The sequence below is a fragment of the Crocodylus porosus genome, unplaced genomic scaffold (genome assembly GCF_001723895.1).
Source record: "Crocodylus porosus isolate Cpor-Errol unplaced genomic scaffold, CroPor_comp1, whole genome shotgun sequence".
Taxonomy (NCBI): domain Eukaryota; kingdom Metazoa; phylum Chordata; order Crocodylia; family Crocodylidae; genus Crocodylus; species Crocodylus porosus.
In genome coordinates, this window is record NW_017728906.1 from 58,539,415 (window position 1) to 58,564,028 (window position 24,614).

General features: G+C 42.1%; 1 protein-coding gene across 1 annotated transcript in view; it reads right to left on the reverse strand.

The window, feature by feature from the left end:
• The window catches only part of LOC109305962 (organic solute transporter subunit alpha-like), a 34,155-nt gene extending 10,276 nt beyond the window's left edge, over window positions 1-23,879 (reverse strand). The window contains exons 1-6 of the mRNA XM_019529159.1: window positions 23,391-23,879; window positions 12,599-12,750; window positions 10,453-10,526; window positions 8,903-9,061; window positions 3,295-3,406; window positions 993-1,139 (exon numbers count right to left, since the gene is read on the reverse strand). Coding sequence (XP_019384704.1) covers window positions 993-1,139; window positions 3,295-3,406; window positions 8,903-9,061; window positions 10,453-10,526; window positions 12,599-12,750; window positions 23,391-23,469 — 723 coding nt within the window. The 5' untranslated portion in view covers window positions 23,470-23,879. The remainder of the gene's footprint in view (window positions 1-992; window positions 1,140-3,294; window positions 3,407-8,902; window positions 9,062-10,452; window positions 10,527-12,598; window positions 12,751-23,390) is intronic.
• Between the last annotated feature and the right edge of the window lie 735 nt (window positions 23,880-24,614).

The following is a 24,614-nucleotide window of genomic DNA, read 5'->3' on the forward strand; positions in this document are numbered from 1 at the left end:
GGGCCACAAAGCCTGTTTTCACCCCCTGTGCCTTCACACTTACAAATGACGTGAGTTTTGCTTTCAAGACTTTGAGGTGCAGTTTCCCAGAAACCCCTGCACTTATGTCCTTGACACTTGGCAGACTTCATACCTGAGAGGAGGTTACTATCCCTGTTGTTTTAATCTAAATCTGCCACAAAATGACAAAGTTATAGGTAGCTTTGTGCTTTCCCATTATAGCCTACAGGTAAAATGTATCGAAACAACGTCAAAACAGCAAAACAGTTTAGATGAAACAAAACAAAATGGAACAGTGCTTTCAAAACTAAATGAAACTTGAAATGAAACACTGTCCTGTTGAAATGGTAAAATGGAAGTTGAAACAAAATGGTGCTATTTCGCACAGCCCTAACAAGTAGCAGCAGCACAGCTTGGGCTGGGGGAACGCTTATGCCACACGCTCTGGAGCATGTCAGGTTACCCTGGGTGGGGTAGGGGAGTTTGGGGCCATCAACTATTCTGGCCCCAGCAGCCTTACCTGGCGTCCAGCTGGCCAGGCTCCTGTTCTGGGCAGCATGTCCTGTTGCCATATGCACCACACTGCTTTTTTTTTGGCATGGATTTTTTTTTACCCCAGGATCTCCTAAGGTCATAACCCCATCCCCCCCGCCAAGCTGCAAGGTAGCAGTGGAAAGAATGCCTGCATGTGCAGTGTGTGGCACTGCAGATGCGTCTGTGGGGCCACATAGCACACATCCACACTTGTCTGGATGCAGCAGGTCAAAATTTAAGCTAGCCTGTTTAGCATTACTCTCTATTTCTTAGTGGTTCCCAGCCAATATTTTTTATCATTTCTTATATAGTACTATGTGTGTAGAATGGCCAAGGAAAACAGTGTCATAATGCAAACAGTAACAAAGCACAGCAATCACTACGTATTGTTCCACAGCTCTGCCCATCTTTTAAAGCCAACGCTGGGAAATTCTAAATTGAAATGTTAGATTTCTCACCTGATAAAGTGCAAATTTAGGGATGATCTTCTTACAGTTTAGGAGAACCCTAACTCTTTGAAACATGATTCCAATTGGCCACAGAGCGATAATTGTAATGACCCCAATGAAGCAGTTAAGCCATATTGCAGCTCCTTTGGGAGATAACTGAAAGCAAATTAAACAGGTACATGGATTAGACATGGCATAACTTTTCCTGTCTCAAGCCAGAGATAGTACTAAAGAGAATGAAAGAATTAAAATATTTGTTTCTCTTTTTATGGAAAATAAATGCAGAGGCTGCAACAATTTGTTCTGAAAACTGTTCAGACCACAAAACCAACTGAAGCAATAGTGCATAGCACAGTATTATCTCATCAACCTGTCAAGGGCCTGCAAATCTGGTAGGTTCTGGCAAGGTGGATCTTTCAAGGACTTGAGCACTCTCAACTGCCCACAACAGTGGGAGTTGCTGTTGCTCACAAGATCACACCCAGAATGACACCTCAGAAGCATCATGTGTTGTAGTGCAGGTTCTTCTAAGACATGCAACACTGTCAGGAGGTATAAATAGTGGCAGTTTTTCCTAGACTTAGTGCCAACATTCAATCCTTTCTGATCCTTTGCCCAAAGAGCCCTCAAACAAAAGTCAAGCTTAAAGGGGAGTACTTTAAATATTTTTGACAAGGGGTTTTGTTTTCAAGTTTGCAGGGAAACCTAACCACCTTCTCTCTCAGTTCTTTGGCTCTTTCCAAAGGTGAAAAGTATTTTTCATCCTCAAAATTTTCTATTAATACTACTATTATTGTGACTATGAAAAGAGCTATTCTGAAAATGTGTACTGAAAATATTATTTGCCTTTTTCTGAATTGGGTGGAAACTTGTTAGTTCCAGTGCTTTAATCTGGGGCATAATTGTTTTCAGAGATTTCCTTTCCTTCAGGGAGTTTCACTATCCCATTCAGATTAATAGGAAGGAGCCAATGCAAAAGAGAGCTCAGATTTAGCTTTATTCATATGCTTTTATCTATAATATTTTACAAAGATCAAAGGTATGTCTACACTTCATACTGTACTTTATTACAGAAACATCCAAACTAGCTTTAAATATATATATATATATCTTATATAGTATATATATCTTATTTAGTTAGTTTATACTAGGGACAGAAATTACACATATACCAGTGTAAGTGATTGGAAACTGGTTCAAATTTGTAACACAACAGAAGTTCAGTGCACATAAACCACTTTCAAAATGGCTGAAACTGGTTTAAGATAAACCTGAATTGATGTAGTATCAGACTTAACTGATTTAGGTTAAAAATCAGCTTGTTGAACTTCTGTCCCAGGTCCCCTTCAGATTCAAGTTAGCTCAGAGTTCCACAGCATCCCAGGATGCTTTGCAAGTCCCCCACAAAGTCCTCCGAGAAAAGTGGGTGGCCCAAGCTGCCTGCTGCTGATGAGGAGGGAGGTATGCTGTAGTGTCCCCCGGCTTCTGGGCTGAGTTACTGCAGGCATGTGGCTTCATTTCCAGACTCAGAAGTGAATGTCTGGTCACTTGCTTATCAGTTCAAGCTACACAGCTTAAATTAACCTGTGAAGATTGGTTTCAGCCATTTTCAAACTGGTTTATGTGCACTAAACGTATGTTCTGTTACAGGTTTAAACTAATCACTTCAGCCTCAGGCTTTTTGACTACCTGTACTTAGCCTAAAGGTGCTTGCCTTACCTTCTGACCTGTCTTCAGACTAACATAGCTAACTGTCTCTTTCAGGATTTATTAAACCATAGAAGCTCCATACTCTTATGGTAAACTGCTTCTAGTACTGGAGTATCTCTACATTGCACTATAGATATGCATTGTAGGTTAACTCTTAAGTTAGAATCAGCTAATTTCCCAGACAAGGTAATTCAAGGGGATCTTACTACAAACTGGGTGATCCTTCAGGATGTAACCATCTATGGAATGAGTAACTATAGAGATGATGTGTGCACAAGGTCAGAGGAGTGTTTGTTAGATGATGAGTTGAAAAGCAGATGTTCCATGAGTGAAGCTTGTTGAAGTCTTCCTAACAAACCTTTCTCTTAGAAATTTTGTCTTTTTACAACGATGATATTGTTCTCAACAACTTTAGTAGCATTTTACATCCACTTTCTCCAGAATTTAGGTAGGTATAAGTGAGAACACAACAGGCAGTAAAATGGTGGGCTGGGCCCGCTGTTTATGTGACAGTACTTGAACTTTGTCTTTTATGTGCTAATTGGCCAGCATGGAGTTTACAAGGTTGGTGACTGTCTTAACTCCAAGAATGTTTACTCACATCAGAAGGGTTGTAGATGTCATTTGTCCAAAGTACTATTGATAAGAACATTAGCACAGGTCGAAGGAAAGCTAATTGAAAGGTTCCCAACTTCAGCAAAAACAGGGTTTGTCTAATGAATTAAAAAAAAGGAAACAATCATGCCACAGTCACCACTTCATGAATAATTTGAACAGAAATCCACTAGACTTTATCAGGTAAAAGAAACACAAGCTTTTACTTAACTTTAGAGCCTGACTAAAATCTGGCTTAAGTATGCATCTAGAGTTTGTTAAATTTCACATTAAAAGGTATTAATGTAATATATTAATATTTTTAGGCCCTACAGCAATAGTAAACTGTTGATCCAAGCCATTCATAATATGTCCTCTTCTGCATTACAGTCAGCTGAAGAGCACCGTAGTTGTTGCTTGAACAAAGATGCCATTAATCCCTTCATTATAGCTATGTTTTCTAAAACTCTGCTACACTTGGAGGTCAATGCTTCCACGGACAGCATTAAGTTTAATGGCAAACATTCTTAGCATTTTAGTTCTTGTCTACAGGAGGAATGTTGCACATGGGGGTTTCTGGGCTAAGGACAGACATTACACAAATTGGTTTAAGTGATCAGAAATTGGTTTAAACCTGTAACAGAACATATATTTAGTGCACATAAACCAGTTTGAAAATGGCTGAAACCAGTTTGAGATAAACCTGGTTGAACATACTATAAGACTTGACTCATTTGTGTCAAACCAGTTTAAGAAATGTCTGTCCCACACCCCTTCCTGGTTTCAGTTAAACCAAACACCCCCAGCATCCTGGCATGCTCTCTGGGCTGGACAGGATTCTCTGCTCCACAGCAGGGCTGGCCCCTTTCCTCTGCTCCCTGGCTGCAGCTCTGGCAGAGACTTTCAGGCTGCTCCCCTCTTCCCCCTCATCACTCCCTGCTAAGTGGGAATTCCATGCTCCCCTCTGTCTTGCTGAGAGGTGTCTGTGTATTAGCTAGCAGACCACATGCTGGCTATGGTCCCTGCTGTGACAAAGGCAGAATCAACAGGTGGCTGGTAATGTCCCTCTGTTGTTTTCTTAATGGGGTAATAAACACTGAGTTAGGGGTGATTAGCATTCCACATTTTCAGTTTTTATTTTCAAAAAAAAAATTCCAGGAATTTTTCAGGGTTTATCTTCTACATAAAAACTGGGTTGAAATCAGGCTAAAAGGAAGAAAAGAAAAAAATTGGTTTCAATCAGGGAAAATAATAATACATCCCCATGGCGGTGAGATGGGGAAGGACTGGACTAAGGTGGAGACTAGTGAAGAGGTGTGGTGGGGGGCAGCACAGCTCATTGGCCACTCCTGGGGCTACAGCAGGAAGTAAAGCAGGGGGAGCTGTCAATGGGTGTGTGGCACAGGGTGGTGCAGGGTGGCTCTTGCTGCTGCATGCCCCCTGAGAGGACTGTGGGCTGTGGAGCTGTGCCAGGCTCTTCCTGGGTGGAGCATGCCCCCATATCTGCATGTGGGACAAGAGCTGGCTGCTGTCCCCCCAACAAGCACTGGAAAGAGCCCAGTGCCACCGGTGACCCCAGCCAGCAGTGGCAGCCTGCTCTCATCCCATGCACAAATCCAGAAGCATGTGACCCACAGGAGAGCCCAGCACAGCCCACAGCCCTCCCGGGGGACATGTCTGCGCCCTGCCGCCCCATACCCACTGACAGCTCCCTCTGCTTTGCTCCATGCTACAGTCCCAGGAGTGGCCAACAATCTGCACCATGCCCCTCCCCACTGCTGGAATGAAAAGGGAATATCTATCCACCTTCAAATCAGTTCAAGTTTTGCAGATTAGACTAACTTGCAAAGATAGAATCAATTCAGGCTCAGGCTTTTTGAATTCTGTTTCCGTGTTTCTGATCAATAAATCTGCAGTTTTGAAGTCGTCCAGGAAAAGGAGTTGTGCAGGCTCAGGAGACAAAACTATAATTTTTCAGAGCATCTTTCCGTAGACTCTCTTTAGTATCCACTTACTTTTTCTCCTTTGCATAGTCACAGGTGGAAGAAATTATATATCCACTGTCAATACACTATGTAGTTCCAACACTATCACTGGCGATCAATATACCCACTTCCATGAGTCCAATGCCTCTGCCACACATTACTCTTAAGACATGATTAACCAATTAATCACATCTTAAGTTGCAACCCAGCTACACATTAAAGCAATTAATGGCATCTTAAAACAAGGAATAAGCCATAAAGTTATTCCACATTTTTGTCGAATAACTTTATGACTGGTTTCTGACACAATATTACTTGAATGTGTGGCCAGGTGCACCTCTGTAGCTGGGAGTCCCATCAGCTGATGTGGACACGTGTGGCATAGCAGGAAGTGCAGTTGTGTGGATCATGCATCAGATCCCATCATGCCTTTGCCTGAATGTCTTGCAGGGGCCTAAGTTGTATCCTTAACATAATCTATATATCTGAATATTTGGATGTTAATGCTGGTTGTAAAAAAGGATAATAAGAAAAAGAGAAAATACATTTGCTAATAAAGGGCATGCTAATATACATGACCTGCCTTTAAGTGAATACTGGACAATCTGGGGCTGGGAATGTTGCAGCTTCTCTCTTCTTTGTCAAGTGTATCCTCGTTGTCAGCATCATTATTCTGTAGTTATTTCCCACCTCTCTATTTTTCCTTTTTTTCCTTTTTTGTTTTGTTTTGTTGTTGTTAAGGTTTTCCCTATTGCTCCCTTAGCTCCTCAGGGACTCTCCTTAATGAAGCCTCAGCAGTCAGCAAGCTACCTTTTAATGCTTAATGTGATATATTAATGAACTTGTCTGAATTGCTCAATTAATACAGCTATAATTACATAATAATTAATAATTAGAGTGGTAATATTACTCCTGCAAATAACTGCAAACAGTAAGAACACATGTGAAAAAGCTTGAGATGGGTCACCCTATTAGTGAATTTGCCTTCTTAAAGGCTTTTAAGACTGGTTTAAAAACAGGGTAATTGTCTGAATGTTAGTTGCAGACTGAAAGCTGTTGTCATGCCTTTCCTTCCACAGGTTGTGTACCTCTACCATACTTATCTGCACAACCCATCTATCTGTCAGCCTTATCAGAGCCAATAAAAAAACAAGCTGTTTAGGTCCCCAAATCTCTGAGGACTAATTTGCTCTCTCCCAAGTGCAGGCAGAGGCAGAGGAGACAAATTGCTCTGGACCACCTTAGTGACATTTCAAAAAAGTCATGCTATGTAAAAGAGGGGTGAGGGTTCGGAGGCTAAAGCGTAGACTGGAGACTGGGCATCCTAATATTCCATGAGAAGGCTTTTCTCACTCATCTGTAGACATGAGAGGCCCAGGACATAAAGTAAGAGAAAAAGTCAATATACTGAAGACTTATACTTTGTGAAAAAGGGTAGACATAGCAAAGCCACGTCCTCTTTACTTCCGTCAGCTTCTCATTGTTCAGGCCCAGAGCATTAATCACATCGAAGTCAGTAGGATCCTTTCCACTGATATTAATAGTTGCTGGATAAGATTTTGGGTGACTATCTTATGGATGTTTTTTAACCCCATTTTTAGGCCCCTGGCACATGTTATACTTAAGATGTGATTAACCAGTTAAGCAGTTAATCACATCTTATGTTGTCACCCAGCTACATGTTAATGCAATGAATGGTGTGATCAAACAAGGAATAAGCCACGAAGTTATTTCACAAAAAATGTGGAATAACTGTGCTGGCTCCTATCACATCATCAATTGAACTTGTGGCCAGGGGTGTGCTCCCACACTGGGAAGTTCCATCAGCTGACAGGGCTCTCAGTTGCAGAAGCCTGTTACTTGTTGGTGGAGGGAGAACCCAGGATCATGATCCCAGGCTCCCCCTGTGCCAGCAATAAAGCACGATGAGATCTGATGTGTATCCCACAATAACGCCTCCCTGCCGTGCACATGGCACGGCAAGAAACACAAGTGTGGGGATCCCACATCAGATTCCATCATGTCTTTACTTGGGCCTTAGTTTGTTTTTACTGCCTATTGTCTTTGGTATTTAAGGTATGTATATAGATACCTTTAGCCTTCAAAATTAAAAAGTATGGAAAATTTAAAGTCTGAGATATAATGGAATGATTTAAGAAAAAATGGTAAAATAAAAATTCAGGGGTTTTTTGTTTTGTTTTGCAAATGCTGATTATAAATTGAATTCTTCTCATAGTTTTGACTTGGTTTTCTTCATGGTGCATCTCCAAAACTCTTCTTGAGTTAATTTCCCCCAGAATTTTTTCTCCCCTGGCCCAACAATCCCTTTCATCGACTACTGTACTGCACTCATCCACTCTTCCTTTCATTGACTACTGTACTGCATTTGTTTTCGTTTTGTCCGTCTTGTCTGTTTTAGGTGCTTAATCCTACTAAGCACCCTCTGTTCCCACTGATGCTCATAAATTGGGAGCACTTAGCACCTCCCAAAAAGTTCTCTACAGTTTACACAATTAGTCCCTGAGTCATTAGCACTGCAGAGAGATACACACATTCCCTATGCCAATACAAACTCTAGTGGTGTCCCCATCTCAGTGGACTGTGGGCAACACTGCTAAGCAAAACATGCCATAGAGGTAATATCATACTTTGTCCCATCTGTAAACTTCGAGTTTATACAAAAAGCAGAATTTATTTGCTGACATCTTTTAGTGAACCAACTATAAAGTTGGGAGAGACGTTACATAAGCTTTCAGGCATAAAATGCCCTTCCTCAGGTCTGGTCAAATAAAAGATATTACCATTTTTTTTCTTTTTATATGTTTCTGAACCATCAGGGTTCTAAAAAACTGCAGGGCTAACACAATCTCAAATATAGCCTTTTTCATTTCCTGTGGCCACAAACAAAGTCCAGAGAACTTGTGGGCTAAAACGCATTCAGAAATACCTCCTTACTAGGATTAATTCAATCATTTCTGGAAGAAGGCTTCATCCAAAAGCTCCATTTAATTTAAATCAGAACTTTTCACAGGGACATGTTGGTTTTGATGAAATAGTGTTCAGAAAAAATCAGAATGGAATATTTGGATTTTTTGGCTTCAGAGGAGTTTTGTAAAAACAGAATTAGAATTAAAATATTTCAGTGTTATCGGGCACATCTACATGAGACACTTTACTGCACAGTAGACTAATCTACTGTGCAATAAAGCACCACAGTCTACACATGTGGGGCATTTACTGTGCAGTAAATTAGGCTACTTAGCAGTTAGATGGTACCTGTAAATACAGGCACATGGTTAACTGTGCAGTTACTGCTCAGTACTGCACTTGTAGATGCTGACCAGGAGCAAATCTGTTCTTCGTCAGCCTAGGCAGTAGGGAGCCACAAGGGATGGGGACTTCTCTTGCTTCCACAGGGCTTGCCAGCACCTGCCCCACTTTTGGCCCAGTTCCTGGCCAGCCCCCTGTGGAGCGAGAAGCCCCACCTATTAACAGCTTGAAATTCAGAGGTGACTTATTCAAAATACACCAAGAGCAATTTTGTTTTTAAAAAAACAGGAAGTTCTGTGACTGGTCATGTGATACTGCTAAGTAGCTGATTTTCAGCACCAGGTTCAAAGGGAAACTCACCTAGTGACGCGCACATGAGGAAGGCAAAGACAACAGCAACAGAAGGGGCCTGTGCTGATCTTGAAACGATCATTCTCAAACCGCCTGAGAAATAAGTTTTGGCCTCCACACTCTTTAATCATCATCAGTAGGAACTTGTGGATGACAATGGCAAAAAAGCTATTGGAGAAAAAAGAATGTCACCTTAAATGTACACAAATGGCCATATGTTCCTTGTAAGCCGACAGACAAGCACCTTTTACCAGTCCAAAAATATAAAAATCTGCACTACCTGAGTTCCTGCAATGTGTAAATGTATTTAGCACAAATTGAACAGAAATAATGTGTCACAACTGCCTTGTACTACCACTGAAGTGGTATTAATACCACTTTAAAAGAGGAGTATGCTAAGGCACAGAGCAGTTATGATATGCTTAAAGTTTCAAAACAGAGTGGGGGAAAAAGCAGCATTAAAATGCAGGGGTTTCTGGCTTCCACCTTAGTGTTCTATCCACTGGGCTATGCCACCTCTATTTTTTTTAATTATAATTTTCCTGTTGTTGACTGAATTCTAACAACACCAACTACATCTGACAGTCAGAAATTTTGTGAGTGAGTCACATTCTTCCTTTCACAATTGTCCTTAGCACATACATATCCATGTTAATATTAATGTAGTAATATGCATTTATATAACCATGCACATTGATCATGAATCATTAATATTCAGTATTAATAAACAATTATATGAATTAATATTGGTTAACTGCATGTCATTCATATGTATGCCTTTTTCTTTGTATATACATTTGTAGTACCTTACACACTAACAGCATTAGATAAGGCACAGACAGTTTGCACATATTACACTGAAGAAATTATTTAATAAATTAATAATGCTCAGTATTATTGTGCTTTTACCCTTTTTCATTCTGCTCTCTAATAAAACTCAGCCAGCAGTCAGTGGGTGCTAGGATTTATGTCTGTGCTCCCAAATCCCTCCAGCACTTTTGAAAATCCCTCCCCTATAGATTTCAACCTTTTGGTCTCTGCCATAGACAGCTACACCATTACCTTTAGAAAACAGAGACCATATTTCTTTCTCCCCTTTACATGTCAGAACTGTCAAGCTCATATACAAAGAGCTTTTATCAGGACATCTGTGGAACATTTTTACATTGATATAGTCATTGGAGGTTCACTTGCCACCATTAATAATAGATCTCCACAGTGTGTCATTAATAAAAGCATGGTGAAAAATCATAGGTCAGCATCTCATTCCACATGGCATTCAGAGAGATGTCCAGGGCTCCAAGGCTGCTGTCAATCAGGGGGATCAATCGTGTAACTCTCAGTTCTTCCATACTGTAGCTCCCATGCTAGGGGATTGCAGCCCTGGGAACTGCTTTAATATTTTCTTCCTCCTGTAAACTAGCTCCCAAGAGATTTCACCTCAAACTAAAAAATTACTCAATTGTTAAATTTACAAAATAACTATGTTTATCTACTGATAGCAGCTGTTTAAAGGCAGGAAATTCAGGGTTCAGAGTAGAAACAAGAAGAATACATACACTGCTGCAGTGAAATCTGTAAACATTGTGGAGCGAGGAATCCACATCCCAATGCATGATGTAGTAGCTATCACCTAGACAGAAAGACAGCAAGGTTACTGGGGGACAGAGGTAACACCAGGTCACGAAAAACTATTTATCTCAATGCAGGACTACAAGAAATTTTAGATGACCACACAATAATTAGGTTCTGTCCATGGAAAATTATAAGTTTATAAAATTATAAATTTTTATTGGAGGATCATCTTAAATTCATCCTTCCCCACAACTGCTGCATTTGTGCCACCCTGCCACCTATCCCACTGTCCCCTACCCCTCCATGCCTGTACTTGCTGCCTGCCCCCCACCACGTGCCCCCTGTCCCTTGCCCTCCATACCCCTAAATTCCTGCATCTATACCTGCTCCTCTACTGCTTGTCTGTGGTTTTTGTCTGTAACAGGGGGCCTTCTTGGGGCTGATTTCCCTTTAGCCCACCCACCTGTTCCTGGGCCAACTGCCCGCCTTCTCGCTTGCCATTCTTTGTTATTAATTAATTGATCTTAATTGGGCGGGAGGCTGCCCGTTTTCTTGCTTCAATGCCAGGGAGCACTATCTGTGGCTCCATACCTCCCCTACACCACAGCCCATGCCTCGCAGATGGCATCCCGCTGCTACTCTTACCGGCCCCACACTGGGCCCCAGTCCTCTTATCAGGACCCCTCCAAGATCTCTCCATTCAGGCAGCCTACCCCACCCTCATTCAGGGCTACCTCACTCCCTGAAACTATTTCCCCTCTCAGGTGTGGCCCCCCCAGGACCTTTGGCCACATAGGCCCTGGCCTCGCCTCCAAGGCCAGTCGGGAACCCGAAGCCCTCAGCTCTGGGCACCCCCCGCAGTGGGCCCCTGGCCCTTTTGACCGTTCTGGCCCTAGCCCCAGCACTGACCAGTCGAGGGTACTCTCAGTCAGGCCTCTGTGCCTCTAGCCCCACTCTCAGTCCTGGGCCCACCACCTGGCCCTACTAGCAGGTGACCCACCCAGTTGTGGCAGCTGGGGTTAAGGCTACCTTTCACCGGGGTAGTAACTGGCCTGGCATTTCCCGCGGACTCCTACGCCACTGACAGCCTGACCAGGCCACCCACCAGGGTGCAGTTTTAGGTCATGCCCAGGACCAGGAGCCTCCTAGCCATCCCCTACAGCTCCTCCTTACCTCCAGGGTGTTCCAAGAAGCCTCACCACCAGGCAGTGTTGTTTCCTGCCCTGCCAGCAGCAAAATGCCCTGCTTATATAGGCAGCCCTGAATCTAAAATGGCTGCCGCAATCAGGCACCTGCTGGCTGCTTGGCTTAGGTCTTAAAGTGGCAGGCACAAATAGTGCCCTGCCATACTGCCCCTCTGCTGCCTGCCCTGGCTGCACCTGTGCCTGTTCCCTGCCCCCACAGAACCAGAGCTGAAGATAAGTAGCAGAGGGGTAAGTGGCCAGAGGAAAGAGAAGTGGCAGGGTGGGAAGGCTGTGCGGTCTGCCCTGTGCTCCCCTCAAGCCACTCACAGTGGGTATCCACTGCATACCTCCTTCCACCACCTGTATTTTTACACATGCAAGTGCTGCAGAGCTAGGCACTTTGAAAAGCACCTAGCGCTGCAATACTTGCAGTTGCATAAGCAGCAAAATGTGCACCAGTGCTGAGAAAATGGCAGCGGCTCACTTTTGAACTAAAACACATCAGAGGTGCTTTAGTTCAAAAGCGCACCACTGCCATTTTTTCTGCACGTTGACGAGTATTTCGCCACTTATACAACTGCACGTGGCACAATACAGTGTGCATTAGCTTGTGTTCAGAGCAGACTCGATTAATTATGGTTTCCCCCGTGCACTCCTCTAGCCCCACCATGCAGTCCCTCCTGCACTTTCCCCACCACATACCCCTCCCCTACCACATGAACCACCCTATCTGGGGGTAGGTGATGGCTCAGCTTTGGCTTTAGCCCTGGCCCCAGGTGGCTAAGCCACCACTTGCCCCAGGCCAGTACTCGAATCTAAGATGCAGCTTCTTTTTCCTTATGTTGATTGGAAGGGGAAAACCTCATTGTGAACTTGACCAAATACAGCAGTGTTAATGAAATGGCACTGTCCACACACAGTTTAATTACTTTCTCCCTGATCTTACCGGAGCTGCAGCATTTATCCAAATAAAAATGGACCTTTTGGAGGAGGGGATTTTCTTGTAGATATAGAACACTTCCTCTATGAACACCAGGTTGGCTATTAGTGTCATCAGCGTCAAGATTGCAAAGAGAAATATACCTGTTAGGTCAAGGCCTGCCAAAAAAAATAAATAAATAAGAATCATGAGTATAGTAGCAATGTAGTAGAAGAAAGTACCTCAGAAAAAAAAAAGTTAGACACATCTGCAAGGGTTTGTCCATGTGCTTAGCTCGGTGAATTGGCATTGACTTCAGCAGGTTGACTCACGGACAGTAAAGTTGAGTTCACAAGTCAGGCTTTGCTTTGCCAAGCTTAATGCTCATAGTCAACCAAGTTGTATATACAGTAGGGATAGTCTCAGAAGCAACACGTGGAAAGAATCTGTCTTTCTGTGTGGTATTCTGCAATAATTCTCTCCAGATTCCTGGCAAGGACGTTGAAATAAAGGTAATCACTGAAGACAAATCTACCTTAGGTTTTCAAAACATGGTTGGCAGTGCATACTGCTATAAAGTTTGGGGGTTTTTTAACCTGGAAAGAGTGCTCCTGGGTACATAACATAAAATATTCTGAGACGCATTACTGGCTTCAAGCTAGAACAAAAGCAAAGCTGCGTGTTTTCAAGATCAGTTCCTCTTCTTCACAATGACATCAAAGAGCTGTCTCCACATGCTCTTTCCATTCAAAGTTCCTACAAGTGCATTGGCAATTTTACGTTCAGAAAATAGAGTCATACATGAATAAGAGGAACTAAACAAAAACTTTAATTGTTGAACAACAGAAAAGCCTTGGCATACCTTTTGCCTGTCTCTGACTAGCTAATTAACAGAGAGACCATCTCCCATTTACCAGCTTACTCAGTCTCCTTAATATTGGGGCATCTTTATATTATAACTTCTATCACTACACAGGAGAAGGCTCCTGATGTGTTAACCGTGAGGCTCTTGAAGCTTGGGTTAGAGCTTTTTGTTTGCAGATAAATTAAATGAATGTTTTGCTTCTCCTTCCGGAGCAATGATACGTGCAGAGGCATATCTGGGAGGAGGACTGCACTGGTGCACTTACATCCTCCCTTTTGATTTCTGCTCCACCCAAAGTTTAATACCAACTGCCTGGCAGTGGCAGCAGCATTTCTAGTCAGGCAGCACCGAGGGAGTCGCTTGACTTCATGGCTCATTATAATCTACCTGAGTCCTTTTAAACTCTTCATTCCACGGGTGTTAATGATCCTCTCTTCTTTTTACTGGTCTTGATGTTCCACTAATCAAGTTGTCCCTTGCTCTGCAATTCTGCTGTCTGTTAGCTGAACTTGGTAATGAAACGCCTAGTTCTCAGCCCTGCAGATTGCCTTTCTTTTAACTCATTCTAATGATGTTATATTTGGTTTTGCTTCACTCTTAAACTGAATAATACAGCCCTAGGCCCCTAGCATAAAGCTTCCAGTTTCCTTTTAACTGGATAAAGATGCATTGTTTTATCTGTGATGATCCACCACACCATTTGCACCCACTTTTTCAAAATTCTAGATCCACCCATGGATTTTTGTATTTACCCATGCCTCATATTACAATTGATTCTCCCTTACAGAAAGGGGCTGCCAGAGACAGAAGAAAGAAATACAGTGAAAGCACACATCATTCAAACAGGAAACTTAGGAACAGGATTGGGAGGGGTCATCCTGGATCTTAGATCACCAAATCTCATCCCCAGCCATTGCAGACAATCGTGTCAGAAACATTTTTCTGGGAGAGGGGCTTTATCATCTGTTGGGAAGACTAAGAGCAACCTGAAGTTGCAAACGTTAATAGACGCATTCGCTGGGGCAAAGGCTACCCAGCCAGAGAGTCTCTGTTCCCACCTCCAAGGGGTTTAAGGCACCCTCTATCACCAGTCTAGCTTGCACAGTCTTGAACACCCAGGAACTCAGCTGTTCTCTTTTTAGTCATTCCAGATCCCTGAGTCCAAAGCTCATATTCCAGACTGTCTCCTACCAAGCAGTCACTCACCTTCCCCATCCTACTTTTCCCCTTGCTAAGTTTACGTAAGTCAGCTTCCCAGGTGTCAGCCATCTTGCCTTTCTTTATGGATTAACAAAGCTATTCAAGTCTGTGGATGCTACCACAGTACGGTAGGCAGACTTTTTGCTTCACTGTCTCTTTATCCCATTCCTCCCCATGTACTAGCTTTATGGGGCTCACAACTTTATAACAACATGAACACTGTTAACATAGAAATATTACCACAAAACCCATAGTCTCTCCCAACATACATATGGCTAGCACCAGTCACAAGGTACTGCTTCCTACTCAGATTATAAGATGTCTATAAATGTGTTAAACCGGGCCACTCTGCACATGCAGCTAAAGGCACTATGGGTTCTAATGTGCAATTCACGCAATTGCGCTTCCTGCCATGCCACACGTGCATGGAAGGTAGTGTGACTGTGGGATTACAGTTGTTGTTTGTTTTCTCCTACATATTTTCTACCCACCTTAGCCTTTAAACAAGCACCAAACCTCACCAACCTCATCACCAGAAGCAAACTTCCTATGGCCCAAAGCTCATTGAATGGATCCAGACCATGCCAGGACAAAACATGTAAACCCTGCCAACACATTTCCACCACTCCCACAATAACTACACCCTACAACAGAACCATCACCATTCCTAGATCTTACACCTACACCTCTAGACATCTAACATATCTCATTAAGTGCACTAAATGCCCTGATGGAAAACATGTAAGAGAAACCAAACAACAACTGCATACCAGAATGAACGCACACCAAAAAACTATGGAAGACAAAAATACCCAATTACCTGCGGATGCACGCTTCTCACAAGACAACCACTCTCTCGCTGCAATCTCTCAGTTCTAATCCTCAAAGTAAATTTACAAAACACCTTTCATACATGAGCCTATGAACTTCACTTCATAAATCTAATGGGTATAAAAAATCATGGACTAAATATAAACATTGGATTTATGGCACATTATAACCTGCCTGACATCTGAGAACCCCAGGTAACCTGTCTGCATTTTACCAGCTACATTCTATCCCTTCCCCCCTCACCTACCTGTCTCACAACTATTGTTTCTCATTTCCTCTGATCCTCACTGCCATGCATTTGCATTTTCACAGACCTGTATTTTGCATATTGCCTTCTGTTCCAGGAGCACACAAAACACCACCAGACTCTCCCTATGCCTCAAGAAGGCTGTCTGTGCCCCAAAGTTTGCAAAGAACAATTTTTCCAGCTATTTAGTTGGTCTAATAAAATATATCATATCTACCCAAAGAATCATGTCTGCCTTCTCCCTACGTACTCCAAACACTGTCCTGGCTGCAAGCATGAATAACTGACTGTGCTGTCATTTCTCCTTCCAGGGTTGAGTCACTAAAGCCAGCGTCTTGGCAACCGGTTTCACCAAGACTATGAACCTATTATCAAACCTTAAATGAAGACTGAGCAGTTAGCAGCACTTGGCAAAGCAACAGCTCTCTGATTCTGCCTCCTTTGTGAAGCATGGAGGGAAGCTCAGAAGGGTGCAGGGGTCCACTGTATTTCTTGTGAGTTCCCATATTCAAAGCTGCAAAAATTTGTATGCTTCCTGAGATTACAAAAACCAAGGGAGGATATTATGAGGTTGGACATTGGGCTTGAAATACCTCTCACTTGACACCTGGATTTCAAGAATAACTTCACTGAAGTCAACAGAATGCCCCAGTGTAAAACCAGTGAGAGAACAGACTAACAATACTGAACACTAATTGTGGAGAAACATTACCTCACAACAATCTGGTACAATATTAACCCTTTTTTAAAGAGGAGTACACTAGGACCCACGGTAATTAACAGTGTGCCAGTGCTAGAATCGAGGAGATCTTGGTTCTTACCCTAAAGTTCCCCACCACCAGCAGGCTATCTTATGGAGGTAGAAAACTGATAATTCTCTGCATAATAGTTACAAAGTACTACTTCCCACAGCTTCAGGTTGATGTTGGCCATCCACAGTTCCCCACTGATTTTAAGGGGAGTTGGAGATGCTCAGCTCTACCAGGGCTTTGCTGGCAGTACAACATGCTCATGCACCCCGTTCCATGAAACAGCACATAATAAATGTTTACAACAGCCAAGAATCTCATAGTGATTAGCTTCCTGCAACTTGGTGAAACTCCTGATTTTGCTGGATTTACAGAACAAAAGATATCCTAGCCTTTTGCTCCTTTGGGATTCATAATATAAAAAATGGCTTCCCTGCTGTTAACATGCCATATGACAAAAAACAACAGTTTCTGATAAGCTTCATCAATGAAACCTTATGTAGCTTTCAGCTTTTGGAAGACGGGCTGATTCAACCCAGCTGTGTCTAGCTTGAGGGGTTTTTTGCCCTACTTCACAGCCCTTTAACAAGTAGTTGTCTGAGTATATTGCCCACTGAAACTTCTTGAAAACCCTGGATCTGCAGCTCAGAACTTCATGTTCTAATCAATTTCACTATAGGGCAGTTTTCCTGATGTTCAACCTAAATTTTACTTTTCCCCTTAATCTTAAATATAATCCTGTCAATGATAATAGATCATTCTGCCTCCTCCTTGGTCTTCATTAGGCCAGTGCAAAGCTCTTGTTTTTAACCCAAAGCTCAGCCTGGTTTCACTTATTGTTTATTGTTATAACTTACTGTTATTCACATTTGAATGAATCTGATTAGATTTCAATAAACTATAACTGATATAATCTATTTATAGAAAGAGTCCAAAGAGTCTCTAGGATTGTATTGCTGTAACCTTTTTCTTCCCTTTCTCTGTTGTCTATTTTCTGTTTGCACAATTTGAGGCATTTTGTGCATGCTTGGACTGCATATCTTTAGGCAAGAGATGTTATTTTTCATTTCTTCTGTGCAGCCTAATACCGAATTAATCATTAATAAATGTAGGTGCATTTAGAAATGTGTGTATGCTTCCAAACACTGCAGGTTACATTGGAGTGACTATGACTGTTGCAGTGGGACAAAAATATTAGTTAGGAGTTCTTGTTCTCTCCATGATCAACTTTATACATTATAGTCCTACAGCACAAGCCAGGGCATTGGCATATTAAATGTTAATACTTGTGTAATCAGCATTACTCTTGTGTAAAATAGCAATAGGCAGATAATGCAAATATCTATATCAGGGTAACTTGAGAGAGAAAGAATCGGGGGTAAAACTGTGTCAATATAAGTAATACTAGTTCATTTTTTTTCCGCCCAATCAATTCCTGGGTAGTTGATGGCTAATGGCAATATTACCTGCTCTGCTGCCACCTGGTAGCAGGGCACATTGGTAGCTGCCAATGGTGTGAGCTACCCTGGAATAGCTGTACATCTGTCCATTCCTAACTGGTATGCAAAACCAGTGTAAAGTACACTAGAGTGTGTATTCTCCTTCCCATGCCCTCAGTCTTTCGTTAGCTATTCTGTTTCACAGATGTATCTTCAGCACTCCAAATATGCAAAGGATACTGTGGCAAAGTGGAAAAGTAGATGGGAAAAGGATAAGGGATCTTTACTTATCACATGGCTAGGAAAGGATAATTATGGAAGAGGAGTGTCCTTTTCTCTGTGTCTAGACCAGTGGTCTCCAAACTTTTTTGATCGCGCACCCCTATCAGTAAAAAATTTTTGAGCACGCACCCCCAATATATGAGTGAGCATGCCACTGTCAACCACTCTGCATTGTGGAACTCCCACTCTTCCCTCAGGATACCTCGCATACTGTATGTGACACATGACCATCTGACATACGGATCGAGTGAGGGCGCCAGTGTCAATTCGTATATTAAATATTAGTAAAGCTTAATTTCTTTCTTATTTTTGTCAATAAAAAATAAATATAAATAGAAGTCTTAATATTTTCTTCCCGCACCCCAATGGATTGTCTTGCGCACCCCCCTGGGGTGTGTGCACCCCACTTTGGAAACCATTGGTCTAGAAGAACCACTAGGGATTGTAACCAGCATTGTCACCTAAATTGTTTTTGTTCTTTGTGTGCCTTGAGGAAATGCCTTTAAAAATTAAGTCTGCTTCCCTTCCTTGACTGCTGAAATAGCCCAGAGCCTGCAATCACTCATTCTGTGAATATGACAGGGAGACTGAGTAATAAGTAAAGAATTAGTAATGAGTAAGTGAATGAATTCACAAGAAATGGCTATAGACGATAACATCAAATCCAAGAAATTATGTTTTTACAGGAAATCTCCCTCATTGTGTTCCAGCTGAGAAGCATCAATAAAATAGAAATTGCCACACCAGATTTAAGAAAAGAATCATCGAATCTAATCTCCTTTTTTAAACAGTATTATATGCTTCAAGAGAAGAAACTACATAGAGGACAACAATAGAATAAACTGCCCAAACCACAATTTTCTTTCATTCTCTTTTTTAGTCTTATTTTCTTTTTTAGTCTTAAATAAGTAGCTCTCATTTAAAAAGCACAGCAAAATAACCCTGGCAGGAGATGTTGCCATCATCTATATACATATGTCTCTTTCTTTCCTGATCCATAATATGCTTTCCTCTGAGTAGTTTGCACTGGATATATCATAGGTTTGTACTACCTGTGATATAACTGTTTATAAAATAAGCAAGAGAAAAATATTCTTTTCCCCACTACTCTGACTCCAGTAATGACCTCCATAGTTTTCAGTTCCAAATCCCTGCTCCAGTGAAAAAATGGTAAAAATTTGCTTATCCTGTACTTAAGATTGCAGAACAATTTAGCAGAGTCTGAAATCTGTTCAACCTCTGGGCTCCTCCTGCACAAAGAAAGAAAGAAAGGAGTCTTTTCTGTTGCTAGAAAGTTTTGTGCTTTGGCCAGCCCTAACATCCTAGCTCATTACCTTCCTTCCCAAGCTCTAAAAAAACCCCCAAACACTTTCTTCCCTTAGATGCTGGCATAGCTCATTGGCAACCACACTGATGAGATATAAATACTGTGTTAAGCAAGGTTACATATTAAACATGTAACCCTTCTGCCGGGACACTAGTCAGCAACAAAAAGGGCTGGGCTCAAATTTCAGGGTACCTCATAACCAGGGATCCTTGTTTTCTCTGATAAAAAAAAAATCCTCAATTTTTGGATTAAAAAAGTAACCCAAAATCCATGTTTTTTCATGATTAAAATGAAACACTACTCACTCAGAGAGATCCATTCCTAGATAGCTGAAATAATAGCAGCTTTCATACCCAAAACAAAATGTGCACATCTCTATCTAAAGCAAAAGTGGAACAATGTTGATTCATAATGTTCTGGGAGGGTCTGCAAGCCAGAGAGGCAGCTCAGGTGAAGGAGAGGGAGGAAGAAGAGAAAACTTTACTGCCCTGTGGCTCTGAAAGAAACCAAGACCCCTTCCCCTAAAAAATCAGAACATTGTACATATTTGTGAATCAAAAACCTGCAGCTCCTCTAAACTGGAGTAACTCAACCCAAATTTTGGCAAGTAGTTCCAGTAAAAGCTGGTAAATGAATGTTTTCTATCATTGTCCAGAAGGCAAGCTTCATAAACTTCATGGTTTTGTGTTAGAATCACGGTCTCAGTGGCTAGGGACAGACATTACATATAAACCAGTTTAAGTGATCAGAAACTGGTTTAAGCCTGTAACAGAATAGATGTTCAGTGCACATAAACCAGTTTGAAAATAGATGAAACTGGTTTGAAATAAACCTTGTTGAATGTAGTATCAGACTTAACTGATTTGGGTCAAACCAGTTTATGCAATGCCTGTCCCAGACCCCTTGCTGGCTTAAGTTAAATCAGAGTCCTCCAGCATCCTGGCATGCTCTCTGGACTGAGTTGTGCTCTCTGCTCCAGAACAGGGCTGGTTCTGCCCCTCTGCTCCCTGGCTGGAGCTTCAGAAGAGTCTGCAGGTGTCTGTCTGGCTTTCTCCTACTCTGCCTGCCCCCACCCAACTCCCTGCTCAAGCAAGGGTACCCCACCCCCCTCTGCCTTACACACACACCTCTCAGCATTAGCTAGCATACCACATGCTGGCTATGGTCTATGCTGTGGGAGACAGGACAAAGGCAGACAGAACAATGTCAGCTTAGGGCTTTTTGGAGCTAATCAACATAGAAATGTCCCTCCATTCCTTCCTTGGGAAAATTTACTTAAGAAGAGCTTGAACAAATGAAAGAGGCTTTGTTTTGTTTGATGGACTGATAAATGCTCTTTTCTCTACTCTCTGTGTAACTCTCTGCTGTGTAACTCAATGCTCTGTTAGCAACAGGGAGGTGGGCGGGGGGCTTCCTAATCAGAGCGTACTGCCAGAGCCTGGTCATTCCCCCCCCCCAGCTCAGCACTGCGGAAGGGAAGGGAGGGCTGCTTTAGCATGCCCAGCTTCTAGCCTGAGCCACTGCAGGCATGTGCTGGCATTTCTTCAGTCCAGAGGGGATGTCTGTACAGTTACAAACCAATTCAGCCAAGCCAGATTAGACTAACCTGCAAAGATTGAATCAATTCAGGCTCAGGCTTTTTGAATGCTTGTCCCTAGCCAGTGTCACTCTTACATAACTTCTGTCTTAGTTTGCCCTTCATGAGTAAAACTTACAAAGGAAATAGCAGAATGTTTGAGTTTGGTTCTGCCATGATTCTCTAGGCTCACTTCCTCAGTCCAACTCCAGCAACATCTATGCCCCAGCTCTAAGCCTTTCTCAGGCAATGGACTAAATTCTCATTCACTGTCACCAGAGGCAGTATGCAAGGCAGCCATTTCCCTTTTGCTATGTATTAAGGCTTCTTATTTTCAGCTAAGTACAGACAGTCAAAAACCCCAAGGCTGAATTGATTAAATCTTCACAGGTTAGTCTAAGCTGCATAGATTGAACTGATAAGCAAGTGAACAGATATTCACTGTTGATTCCAGAAATTAAGCCACATGCCTGCAGTGGCCCAGGCTAGATGCCTAGGGCACTACAGTATACCTTCCTCCTTAGATGGAGAAGACAGCTGACATAGGGTATATCCCTACCCCCTTTGACCCTGAATGTTCTCATACAGCAAATGTGGCCCAAAGGGGCTTACTCCTTCCTTAACTTTAATAATTTTAAAGGATCCTTTTAATCAAGCACTGAAAAGACATATATGGGCAGCTGGCCATGCTGTCTTGGTATATAAAGATCTCAAAAACCTGAAGCTCAAAGGCAAACTTTTTATAAAACAGATATTGCCACCATGCACCAAACTCACACAAAGGGGTGGTCTACACTTAAAAGTTCACCAGCATAGCTAGTCATTTTTGAGCATACAAACAGTCACTATAGCTCTACTGCCAGAGATAGGGGGGGTGAAAAAGCAGTTATGGCATTTTGCATGGCCTCCAGAGCTGTAAGATCAAGCCCTGTTCTGGATTTGCAGTGAAGTTGACCCAACTGTAAAGGTGGAAGTCAGAGGTGTCTGACACTTGCCACATAAGTCTTTTGTATGCTGTTGGCTGTTCCTAAGAACAGGCATGCTTAAATCATGCTTACATTGTGTTCTGTTTGGCATGGGTAGATCTTTAACTTTGACTCATTAGCAAAGCCTTTATAGGCTTGAAGTTCAAGATAAGAGACTCTTTCCTCTCCCAGAAAAAAACAACCCACTGGTAGGGGAAAAAAATCTCCCCAAACCTAAGAAATTCACTTCAAGGAGATGTAGGTCCATGTACTGTATTAAGAGAAAGGGGTTGCAACACAGTGAACCTTGACTTCACTAGCAGCAAATGCATATTTTTACCATGGGTTTCAAGTCTAGATCAGACAGGCAGGTTGTAGTACTTGTAGTATGTGTAAAGCTATATGTCACACCTTCCCAGTCCACACCTGGATTCCAACTTGCTAGAGAACAAACACTCTTCTCCAGGAAAGAAAAGAAGGAGGCACCAAGGCACTTCAGAGCCCAAGGACAAACTGAAAACAGCCCCACAGACCTGGAGCCTTTCTCTCAACATAACTGTCTCTTTTGGAAGGGCAGATGGAACAAAGAGCTGAGAGAAGGGGGTATCTGGACCAACAAAAGTAGTACATTTGCCCAGCACCTCCACTGTCACTCACAAATACACACATCCAAAGCAGGAATACTCCTATGCTTATAAATAGTCTGTAAATTGCAGGTTACCAAGCACTGTACAATAGCTTTTCAGCTCTTCTTGTAGGTTTCCCAGCTCCTGCTGAATCTATTTTTTCCCATTTCTGTTTAATACAAAGTTTACGTCACCTTGATTTAACAGTGGAGCAGTAGTGTAGGCGTAATTACAAATTAATGGGACTGCTCGCAACAATAAGCTCTTTGTCTGGTAATAAATGTGTGCAGGATCACACTCTACTGCTTTTCTTGCACAGTAACAAAATTCCAGAACAGTGTAAGTTATGCTTAACTCAGCCACAGCCTCCATGGAGACACATGGATAATTTTTCTGCTCCTCTGGCAAAGTTACATAAGTACTAAAGAATAATCTCCAAATATCAACAATCTCATCCTTTAGAACTGGATACAATAAGTGTTTTGGCTCTTTTATCATTAGAATCTCTTTCACGCACTAATTTTCTTCACCTTACATATCATTTAAAAAGAAACACAGATAAATGAGGCATTTGGCATGTAATTACACATATTCTGCAAAGAAAAAAACAGGTTCTCAAACTAGGCAAGTTTCTACTTGATCACACTCCCTGAAAATCTGTCCATGCAAGTACTTCTGGACACACTTTTAAAACAACAGCCACAAAACTTACTCTGTAAAATGTCCTGAGCGAGGGGAGGTTTAGTTACAGTGCAGGCAGGATCTATTGTCCCATTCTCCATTTCTTCCATTTCAGAACTTCTGCTAGGTTTTATCTTATCTGTCCTTTCGTTTTTGTTAGCTCTGTTTGGAAGCTTTTTCTCTGAGCAGGAGTGGGAACGATGAAGAAACAATGCACTTGTAGTTTCTCTTTTCTCTTCCTGTGAGGAGTTGAGTTCAACTAAGAAGCTGCCAATTGTAATTTTCTTCCTTCTTCTGACTAGGGGAATTTTTGATTGTTGAAGTAGCCTGTCCCTTGTCTGTTTTGGAGAGAAAAAAATCTTCAGAATGAGGGTCAGTTAAATGGTAGCCAAGGGAATTAGAGAGGGGTAGTCAAGAAGTGATAAAGCACAGTTATTCAGTGCATGCAGCAACTGGAAAAAGATCAAAGGGGAAAAATGGGACACCAAAGATTGAATAGACTGCCTCACTGAGTTTATAGTTTGTGGCACACCCTTGCACTGTGAATTTCCAGCATCCCCATCCAGAAAACTGAAAGTAGTGTAACGACTTGACTTGCAGACCACATGTTTTTACAAACCACACCAGTTTCATTGTCCTCCCTAGTGCTGTTTACTTTTTTTTATCAACAATTTTCCAGGTGCTGTGAAAGGCATAACATGAAAACAGTTTTTGCCCTACAATACAGACACAGACTATACTGTGTCTGTATTGTAGGGCAAAGCAAACCAGGGTTAATGCTTATTCCATGTTTCTAGTCAAAATCCTTTCAAAACTGTTATTGTCACTTCCAACTTAACAGAAATCGTCTGCTTTTTGAATCTGGAGAAAATTATTTATTATTATTAATTTGCCATAGGACCTAAGAGCACTAGTCCAGCTAAATAGTTTAATACTAAATTCCAAGGCTAGGGACAGACATTACACATAAACTGGTTTAAGTGATCCAAAACTGGTTTAACCTATAACAGAACAGACATTCAGTGCACATAAACCAGTTTGAAAAGAGCTGAAACTGGTTTGAGATAAACCTGGTTGAATGTAGTATCAAACTAAAGGTGTTTGTTGTGGGAGACTCCATCCTGCGGGGGACTGAGGGGGCAATCTACTGCCCCGACCCCTTAGCCCGGAAAGTCTGCTGCTTCCCGGGGGCCCGCATCCGAGACATTGCGGAGAGGATCCCGCAGCTCCTCCGGCCCACAGACCACTACCCCAT